Genomic DNA, 10,812 nt, shown 5'->3' with positions numbered 1-10,812 from the left:
TACCGTAAACATTCTTGGCCTTTTGCGATTTTTCAGCCAAAGGGTTCCTTGTTAGCGCATGTTGTTCTCTGTCAGCAGTGTATCAGCATCTATATTTATCTTACATTTGGGTATCCTGGCGGTCGTCGTACCCCAGACTATCCTATCTAGTACATACCGGTACTGTACTAAACATCGCACTACAGAACATACACATTTCTTACTAAACGAAATACACTTAGTTTCGATTATTCACGTCTTTCATGAAGTACGTTTCACCCACAAAATCCTTCTAACCTATTAACCAAAGTCATACTTTAACTATTTATGGCAGTCACTCTACATTACGAAACGTTATAATTACTCTGCGCTGTACCTAAGCTTTCCGGTACCCACAGTTTTTCGCATCTAAGCCAAGCACAATCCTGGCACTGGTTAGAGTAATGTCAATTTTGGTAGCATATACAACAAATTATATCTTGTAACTTGGTGCATGGAACGGTTTATTTGGTGCACTGAGTGCATGTTACTGTAGTTAATGATTTGTCCCTTAGGCCTTTCCCAAATACTACCACAGTAACTGAGTCCAACACAGTGGAAAATAGGGATACAAGGCTACAGGGGTACAATGATCCCACGAATGAAAATCTAAAATATATTGCGTCCCAGTTGAATAACCATTGAAGTCTCTATCTGCTTCTGACATCAGAATGAAGCCTACCTACTTCTTCGTCTCCAAGCCATTCCGATTGTGACTCCAGAAAGCAGTGGCTTGGGGGTCTGATGACCAATATTGGATGGTGAGAGCCACCTTGCTTGGTTGTCAGGAGGCGTTAGCTCCCATCCTCGGGCAGCTCAATTTGATGCCGAGTCAGACAGAAGGATGTTGTAGCAGGCTGTATAGAAACAATGGAAGTACAAAAGAATTCGGTACTATGCTATCTAATTTGGACAATTATATGGGTGCGGCGGCGTCTCTGACGCCGCTTAACTTTGTCTTGTAATATTTCCACTCTACGTAGCAGGCGAGGTTGGTGTAGCAAACAGCCTGCAGCATGTTCAAGCTGCCCGGGAGGTGGCGTGCTGAGCTTCGCGTTGTTGACACGCTGGGGTGCTGAGTCAGAAGAGGCGGCCACAGACCTCAAGTCAGGGTAGGCAGCCAGCGGCAAGATGATCAATGTATCTACTTTTGTGGATGGTGGTGATATAGTGGTACGAAGGCAGGCAGTGCCGCTCACAGGAATTAACCCTGGACTGCTGGCTGCAGAGTTGCATCAAGTGGCGGTGATTCTCCAACAGCATGGTCATCCATTCATGCCTCAGTGGTGGCAGCAGGTGCATTGACAACAGAACTAACAGAAACGGCGGCAGATTTTTGGCTGCCAAGGGTCTGGGCGATCAAGCAACAGTTGGCAGTTTGCGGCCAGGTGAGGGCGGTAGCTGGGGCATCATTCTTAAGGCGTAGATTGCAAGGCTATGTCCGACACAGACTGGGTGCAGCGACATTACCCAGCTGGGTGGAGTGATGGCGGGCTGGCCCTGGGGGTTTAATTAGGGTTTTAATTACAGCTGTCTGGCACTAACCAAGCGGAAGCGTCTCAAACACAGGCCAGTGACTGAGATACGGCCGTTGCTATACGGTAATGGTTTGGACTGCAGAAGCTTTCTGAAGGGTGATCAGTGTCCCAAGCTGATGACACACACACGTCCGGTGTGGGAACGTCTCGCTGCTGCTGAAAAGACTGAGTACTGGCTTTTTTTCTATGTTGTTACAGTTTCAATAGATCTACGGTATTGTACAGAAATATAGGATATTTCACAATTAACTTCTAGCCCTTTTACAGGGGAGTAACTAGATGAAGTTCTAATAAAGAACCCGTGTCCTGAAATGTACCATTTGGATGTAAAAGAAGTTTGAATGTCAAATCACTTTTAAATTTCCCGCTTCACTGTATGGTCACAAACTGAGAGGACGGTTGAGTCGTCAGTTCCTGCTGTAATTATGACCTCTCATACCATTTTCGTTCGACTAAGACAACGACTGTGAGAAACTGGCACATTCGCAACTAGTAGGTTGATTGTGATGCTGCATGGATGCGCCACACTCTGATCTTTGAAGAGACGTCCTTGGTCACCTAGAAGAGAACCTAACGACGAGTACTTGAAACATTGCCCATGCCAAAAGCTTCTGTAAAGCACGTAGGTCTGAGGTCATTGTATCTGCTGTATGTATACTGTCAAGTGCCAAGTTTCTAAGTGAGCCAATCATCAAACTTATGTTACATCGAAACAATACATTTCTGGACAGTGGAGTTCCTCATGAAAGGATCATTTACGAAGTCCCTTCTACAATCATCAGAAGCTAGAAAAGAAAGTGTGAACACTGTATACAAACATTAGACCACTGCAGTTTACATTATTTTCCGTTAAAACCCACCCACACACTCATACAAATAAAAATATACATTTTCGAAAGTCACTTAGGTTCAGGTACCATTTTTATGCCATAGCTTAGGATACCAGCCAATTCTTCAGGGTCACATGTTTGTAAACAAGAATGGCTGAATGCCCTTATCTTCCTAAACAATTTACAAATGAAAGCAATAAAAATATTAGTGAATTAATGTAAAATCACACATCATCAGTTAACAAATAAGGCACATTTAAGACCTTGTAAGGGTTCCGTTTTTACTGTTGTTGCGTCCTGTGAGACACTATATAGTTACTCAAAGATCAGTAATCGTCTTACAGATTTTGTGAATTCCAACCAACATCAGGAAATTGTTTAATATTTGAAACTTACAACCATTCAGCACTTTAGCTACAGACTAAATGACATTTGCTTCGGTCACATGCATTCCTATCGATTCTGCCTCATCTTCCACTAATTACATTCTATTGTCAGAATATTTCTCACTTTCCTCAGAGAAATTTCCCTCGTCATTTGTATATTTCTTGGCATTAAAAGCCTGTTCATGTAACTTTTGGGTTGATGGTGTAACGACAACTGTACATATAATAAATTTTTTCTTTATGAATTTAGATAAATTAATGTAAGCAATGTTTTGAACTTTTTTTGGTTCGTATCGTTATGTTAAAGAGACTGTGAGCAACTTTTGAAATGAATATTATTATTTATGTTAGATTTCAAATAATGTGGTAATCAAAGGAAAGTGTATTTAATGTTAAAACTATTGTAAGATGTGAAAATTGTAATTTATACACTTGGTCCATACGTAGTTAATGCGTTAGGATATGTGTAGTAGAAAACCTGTGGTGAATACCCTACCTGTAGGGGAGCGGGAAAAGGTGGAGGCAGGCGAGGCGGAAAACGCACACTGGCGCGGTTCGGCACAACGGACACAGTATTACAGTCGGAGGCGAGCAACAGTCGGAGTTGGGCATCGTTCGGAAGTACACGTACTGTACCGAGGAGGCTACCCAGGAAAAGTGGATTCCATTGAGCCTCGGATGAACCGATTCCGACGACTACTTGGCATGGCTATATTCTGAGGCACAAAGTTGGAAAGATAACGACGCTAAGAAGAAGGAAAGTGCCGCTGCAGTGAGAGCCTTAGCCGTGCTTGCATGTGTGCCGTGCTTCTCGCTATCTCGCTGCCCGCCATCCGCCGCACCGACTTGCACAGGTCAAACATTTATTTCATCTTTAGAAGTGTATCTTTGTGGACCAGTGTCGAAAATGTTTCTGACTGTTCAATAATAACGTGACTTTTACCAGCATTGCCTTAGCCGTGACTTATCCCGATCACTGACCTAGACAGGGTCCTTACCTCGTATTGTGCAACCCGAGTATCCTGAACTGAAAGTTTAATGTTAGTGTTAATGAAAATTATCGGCAGATTAATCTATGCCATAAAGGAGTCTAAAGTTCTGTGTGTTATTGCAAATGTTGGTAAAGAACAAAAGCATGACTAAATTGGAATAGAGTTTTTTGAATTGAGTTAGCGATGTTATTTAATTAATTTGAGACAGAAATAATGACAGTTAAATTATTCAGAAGTAAGACAAAAGAGTAGTTATCCATAGATTGATAATTTTGAGTGTTAATTTGCCTTCAGTACTTAATAGTTTCAGTTTAACGACCACAACAGTTTCAGGGTTCCCCCCCCCCCCCCTTCTCTTGTCCATTCTTTCAAACCTTGAAATGTGTTGATCAGATTTGACCAGTAAAGCTAAGTCTATATTAATCCTAAGTGTATTAGTGTTTTTCCATCATTAATAGTGATATTGTGTGTGTACTTTCAAGATTGTCGATGCTAGGGCAATCTATGCCCGATTTCAGTCTGCTCAACATACAAAATGCAGTTCGTAGTAATCATTACTGTGGGGTGTTGTGTAGTTTTAGCTCGTCCAAATTAATACAAAAGGAGAAAACTTTAGTTCAGTGGATTTTTTTTGGTTCCAAACTTTGCCATATAACGCAACGTTACTTCGTGTAGTTATGCTTGTACATGCACCCACTTGTACAAGGAAAAACTCACTCATTGCCTAAGTAGGCTGGCGACCGAATTATTAATTATAGGTAGCATCTACTGTGTGTACTTCTTGTCCATGCGAAAGAGTAATTATACTTTACATTTGCTTGATGCAGCACTGTAGTTATTGACTGAGTATAAGTCCGATCTTGCTTCTTTTAGGTACACGCGGTCAACTAATGTACTAAAATCCTTGTTTATAAGGTGAAGCCCGTGAACTTATTGCAGTACAGGCTTTATAGAGCTAACGTACGTCCGAGCAGGGCGGTAGCGTTACAATAGCTACGAATAAAGTAATGAGGTGACTTATACAGGAGAAAAGTCCGCCTCCGTAGCGTAGCGTTTCCGCTTGTCACGCAGGGGGCCCGAGTTCGATTCCCGGCAGGGGACTGGGTATTGTGTGTCCTTCATCCCCATTTTCATGATCATTGACCCGCAAGTCGCCAAAGTGGCGTCAACTAAAAAGGACTTGCTATACGGCGGCCGAACTCCCCGATTGGGGCCTCCCGGCCAACAATGCTATACGCTCATTTCCATTTACAGCAGAAGATCGATTCATTTTCAACCAATCTCAAGGGATCCTAACCCACCATTCACAATCCTGTGTCCATATAGAGGCGTAAAAAATTAATGAAACAGATCAATGAAGCGACTTCTCTTCCTATATTAAAATAATTGAAGTTGATTTAGAAACGATTCTGATATAAATATATGCCAATCATATAGTCAACTCTGTCTAGCGGAAGATACTGTGTTCAGTGTATCTATGCACTGGTATTTGAAAGTAGACGTAAAACACGGAGTTAAACATCACAGAAGTATGATATGTAATTGAATTTTAAATTGCTTAAATTTATTGATACCTTTGCACATAATATTGAGAGCTAAGATTGGTAGCGACCGGATAAATTTGAACATCTGCCCGGAATTGTGCACAGTCTTTCAAATTCTCCCGCTCCCGTCAGCCACTGCTATGAGTGAGTTCTCATTCCGCACGATTCCTACTTGTTTTAACAGGTCAGGGAGTACACAGTGGTGTAAGAGTTCATTTACTAATGATATTCGCTACTACAAATTACTTATCACTGAAATGAACCACTGTCAGTCTAGTTTACTTAGCATCACTTGAGCGCCAAAGTTGGCCATGAGAAGGCAGCATCTCTAGGTCCAGTGACCTCAGTTCTAGGGTCAGCAGTAGGCAAGAAAACGTGTGTGCACTGCACTGGGTTGAAGGTACTAAACTACACTGTAAACGTAAGCAATAACTTTTCAATTCGGATTCTTATTTTTTTTTTTTGGTAAGACAAAGCTTACTGTTTGAAACTCGTCTATTAGAGTTAGAAACATTTATAATAATGTATTATCACTTAAGATACGTGCATGGAGAACGACACCAAGGCAACGCATTCGACTTGTCGAGAAATGTCTGTAGAGGCAAATACAGAGATCACTTGGTGCAGAACCTTCGTAGGAAAACGTATAATTTTTGATACACTGATTTTTCTGTAACTACAAGATTTACAAAATTCATGCTTTCCCAACACAAACTATCTAAGATGAACAGTGAAGTGCAACATCAAATTCCTCTAACCATAACTACAGCGTCGAAGATCTCCACGTTCATTGATTATAGGTGCCTGTGAGAATATATTTTATGCATCCGCAGTAAGGTGCAACAGATTAGATGCCAGTAGATTGCGTTCCACGGATTGGCGTAATTTAAACGGATTACCTTCTGATTGCTGTCGTTGCTCCGTGTCTTTCCTGGTTTTCACGGTTTTCGTAAGATTTTGCTGGATGATGATGATGTTGGTTTTTGGGGCGCCTAACATCGTGGTCATAAGCGCCTGTACAAGTTCCAGATCTTTCCATTTCCAATCTCGGCACTTCCCGAATGATGATGAGATGAGGGCAACGCAAGCACCGAGTCCCCCGGTGGAGAAAATCCCCGAATCGGCCGGGAATCGAGCCTGGGACCCCGTGATCCAGAGGCAGCAACGCTAGCCACTAGACCACGACTGTGGACATTGTGCTGGACACATTCATGTTGCTCGCCAATCGCCTCGTCTCAGATTATTGCTAAGGAACGGCGTGGGCTGCTGCAGTGACCCCTGTATTGTTGAGAACTGCGTCGTGTCGCTATATGTTGCCTATGCTAACAGAATTTGCTGAAAACAATAACCGCACAGTTAGGGGAACTATCTAGCGATAATAGCTCGGGCATAACAAGACTGGGAATGCCCCTGAGGATAGCGTGAGCCTGCGAAAAAAGAAAACGTGTGAGTGCGAGCTGGACTCCCGCTTTGAGGGTTCCGTGCAAACTTAATTACGTATATAGACAACAATAATAAATGCGCACAAGTCTTTCTACTTGCGTTTCCTTAACATACCCCAGCAATCCAAATGGGAGAAGGAGACCTACAGTTTAACGTGGAATCCGAACCACGTGTTGTTTCTGGCGACTCCTCAATTTGTTGATAGGTGAAGGCTAGGTTAAAACGAAGACTGAAAAATCCGTGGTCTGACCGACATGCGATGCCGTGACTTCTTAGTACCCATCCACGCACTTATGCATTGTTTCTAAATATTTTATTCTACTAAAATACATTGAATAGCAATATTGTGGAAAAGTTGGTACAATCTTAAACATTATCAAGCCAACCTTCAGATTGTTATATTAGTCAAGGAATTAATTTAAGGAAATTAAAACCGCTAGACCACCAGCCCCGACGTGTATACTGATAGGTGAGTGAGTTTACAAATGTCGAAGACCCAGTGAGGTGACAGAAGTCAAGGGTTAGCGATATGGACAAATACAGATGGTGGCAGACTCAAAAACACAAGGTATGAAAGGGTAATGGATTCGCGGAGCTGTCATTTATACTCAGGTGATTCTTGTGTAAAGGTTTCCGAAGTGAATATGACCGCGCGACGGGAATTAATAGACTTTGAAAGTGGAGTGTTGGTTGGAGCTAGACGCATGGAACATTCCATTTCGAAAATCGTGAGGGAATTCCATATACAGAGATCCACACTGTCAAGAGTGTGCCGAGAATATAAAATTTCAGGCATTACCTTTCACCACAGACACGCGGCCTTCACTTAACGACCGACAGATAACAGATAAGCTACACCGCGTGAAATAACGGCAGATATCAATGTGCGACGTACCGTTAGAACCGTGTGGCGAAATTTGTCGCTAATGGGCTACGGCAGCAGACGGCCAATGCGAGGGCCTCTGCTAACAGCACGACATCGCCTGTAGCTCCACTCGTGGGCTCGTAACTATAACGGTTGGACCGTAGACAACTGGAAAACCGTGGCCTGATCAGATGAGTCCCGATTTCAGATGGTAATAGCTGATGGTAGAGTCCCAGAGTTGTGCAGACCCCACGAAACCACGGACCAACTTGTCAACAAAACATTGTGGAAGCTGATGGCGACTTCTTAATGGTGTGGGCTATACGTGTAGTGGACTCGGGCCTCTGGATGTTCGGCTGCTCGGAGACCATTTGCAGCCATTCATGGACGTCATGTTCCCACACAACGATGAAATTTTTGTGGATGACAATGCGCTATGTCACCACCCCACAATTCATCGCGACTGGCTTGAAGAATATTCTGGACAATCCGAGCGTTTGGTCTGGCAGCCCAGATATCCCGACGTGAATCCCATCGAACATTTATGGGAAATAATCGAGAGGTCAGTTCGTGCACAAAATCCTGCATGGCAACACTTTCGCAATTGTGGACGGCTATGTAGGCAGGAAGTATTGAATAGGATTGGGGAGAAGAGAAGTTTGTGGCACAACTTGACTAGAAGAAGGGATTGGTTGGTAGGACATGTTCTGAGGCATCAAGGGATCACCAATTTAGTATTGGAGGGCAGCATGGAGGGTAAAAATGGTAGAGGGAGACCAAGAGATGAATACACTAAACAGATACAGAAGGATGTAGGTTGCAGTAGGTACTGGGAGATGAAGAAGCTTGCACAGGATAGGGTAGCATGGAGAGCTGCATCTAACCGGTCTCAGGACTGAAGACCACAACAACAACAACATATAGGCAGCATGGCTCATTATTCGTGCAGGGAACTTCTACGAATCTTTCAGTCCACGCCACGTCGAGCTACTGCACAACGTCGGCCTTAAGGTGGTCCGAGGAGATATTAGGAGGTATCTCATGACGTTTTCACCTTATTGTAATTGACATGTATGGCCGTATCTTTTGACTGCATTCACTTAGAAGCTTAAATTTGACTTAGATGCTTAAATTTGACATAAATTTCAGCTTGATACCTCTAACCGTTCCTGAGAAAAAGGGTCTTAATAGACGAACAAGCAGACAGATGGACAAAGAATGGTAAAAAAGGGTTTTTTATGTGATACATGAACCATGGACCTTGCCGTTGGTGGGGAGGCTTGCGTGCATCAGCGATACAGATGGCCGTACCGTAGGTGCAACCACAACGGAGGGGTATCTGTTGAGAGGCCAGACAAACATGTGGTTCCTGAAGAGGGGCAGCAGCCTTTTCAGTAGTTGCAAGGGCAACAGTCTGGATGATTTACTGATCTGGCCTTGTAACATTAACCAAAACGGCCTTTCTGTGCTGGTACTGCGAATGGCTGAAAGCAAGGGGAAACTACAGCCGTAAATTTTCCCGAGGACATGCAGCTTTACTTTATGATTAAATGATGATGGCGTCCTCTTGGGTAAAATATTCCGGAGGTAAAATAGTCTCCCATTCGGATCTCCGGGCGGGGACTACTCAAGAGGACGTCGTTATCAGGAGAAAGAAAACTGGCGTTCTACGGATCAGAACGTGGAATGTCAGATCCCTTAATCGGGCAGGTAGGTTAGAAAATTTAAAAAGGGAAATGGATAGGTTAAAGTTAGATATAGTGGGAATTAGTGAAATTCGGTGGCAGGAGGAACAAGACTTTTGGTCAGGTGATTACAGGGTTATAAATACAAAATCAAATAGGGGTAATGCAGGAGTAGGTTTAATAATAAATAAAAAAATAGGAGTGCGGGTTAGCTACTACAAACAGCATAGTGAACGCATTATTGTGGCCAAGATAGACACAAAGCCCATGCCTACTACAGTAGTACAAGTTTATATGCCAACTAGCTCTGCAGATGATGAAGAAATTGATGAAATGTATGACGAGATAAAAGAAATTATTCAGGTAGTGAAGGGAGACGAAAATTTAGTAGTCATACGTGGCTGGAATTCGTCAGTAGGAAAAGGGAGAGAAGGAAACATAGTAGGTGAATATGGATTGGGGGGAAGAAATGAAAGAGGAAGCCGCCTTGTAGAATTTTGCACAGAGCATAACTTAATCATAGGTAATACTTGGTTCAAGAATCATAAAAGAAGGTTGTATACCTGGAAGAATACTGGAGATACTAAAAGGTATCAGATAGATTATATAATGGTAAGACAGAGATTTAGGAACCAGGTTTTAAATTGTAAGACATTTCCAGGGGCAGATGTGGATTCTGACCACAATCTATTGGTTATGTACTGAAGATTGAAACTGAAGAAACTGCAAAAAGGTGGGAATTTAAGGAGATGGGACCTGGATAAACTGACTAAACCAGAGGTTGCAGAGAGTTTCAGGGAGAGCATAAGGGAACAATTTACAGGAATGGGGGAAAGAAATACAGTAGAAGAAGAATGGGTAGCTCTGAGGGATGAAGTAGTGAAGGCAGCAGAGGATCAAGTAGGTAAAAAGACGAGGGCTAATAGAAATCCTTGGGTAACAGAAGAAATATTGAATTTAATTTATGAAAGGAGAAAATATAAAAATGCAGTAAATGAAGCAGGCAAAAAGGAATACAAACGTCTCAAAAATGAGATCGACAGGAAGTGCAAAATGGCTAAGCAGGGATGGCTAGAGGACAAATGTAAGGATGTAGAGGCTTGTCTCACTAGGGGTAAGATAGATACGGCCTACAGGAAAATTAAAGAGACCTTTGGAGAGAAGAGAACCACTTGTATGAATATCAAGAGCTCAGATGGCAACCCAGTTCTAAGCAAAGAAGGGAAGGCAGAAAGGTGGAAGGAGTGTATAGAGGGTTGATACAAGGGTGATGTACTTGAGGACACTATTATGGAAATGGAAGAGGATGTAGATGAAAATGAAATGGGAGATAAGATACTGCGTGAAGAGTTTGACAGAGCACTGCAAGACCTGAGTCGAAACAAGGCCCCGGGAGTAGACAACATTCCATTAGAACTACTGATGGCCTTGGGAGAGCCAGTCATGACAAAACTCTACCATCTGGTGAGCAAGATGTATGAGACTGGCGAAATACCCACAGACTTCAAGAA

The 10,812-nt window shown here is 42.7% G+C and overlaps 1 protein-coding gene across 1 annotated transcript in view; it reads right to left on the bottom strand.

Annotated features, from left to right (window-relative positions):
- Positions 1-1,377: 1,377 nt before the first annotated feature.
- LOC126474500 (zinc carboxypeptidase-like) overlaps positions 1,378-10,812 on the bottom strand; it is a 146,893-nt gene continuing 137,458 nt past the window's right edge. The window contains exon 5 of the mRNA XM_050101970.1: positions 1,378-1,518. Coding sequence (XP_049957927.1) covers positions 1,378-1,518 — 141 coding nt within the window. The remainder of the gene's footprint in view (positions 1,519-10,812) is intronic.

This window comes from Schistocerca serialis, chromosome 4 (assembly GCF_023864345.2).
Source record: "Schistocerca serialis cubense isolate TAMUIC-IGC-003099 chromosome 4, iqSchSeri2.2, whole genome shotgun sequence".
Classification (NCBI taxonomy): Eukaryota; Metazoa; Arthropoda; class Insecta; order Orthoptera; family Acrididae; genus Schistocerca; species Schistocerca serialis.
The sequence above is the reverse complement of the archived record's forward strand: the minus strand, read 5'-3'. Positions and strand labels throughout refer to the sequence as shown.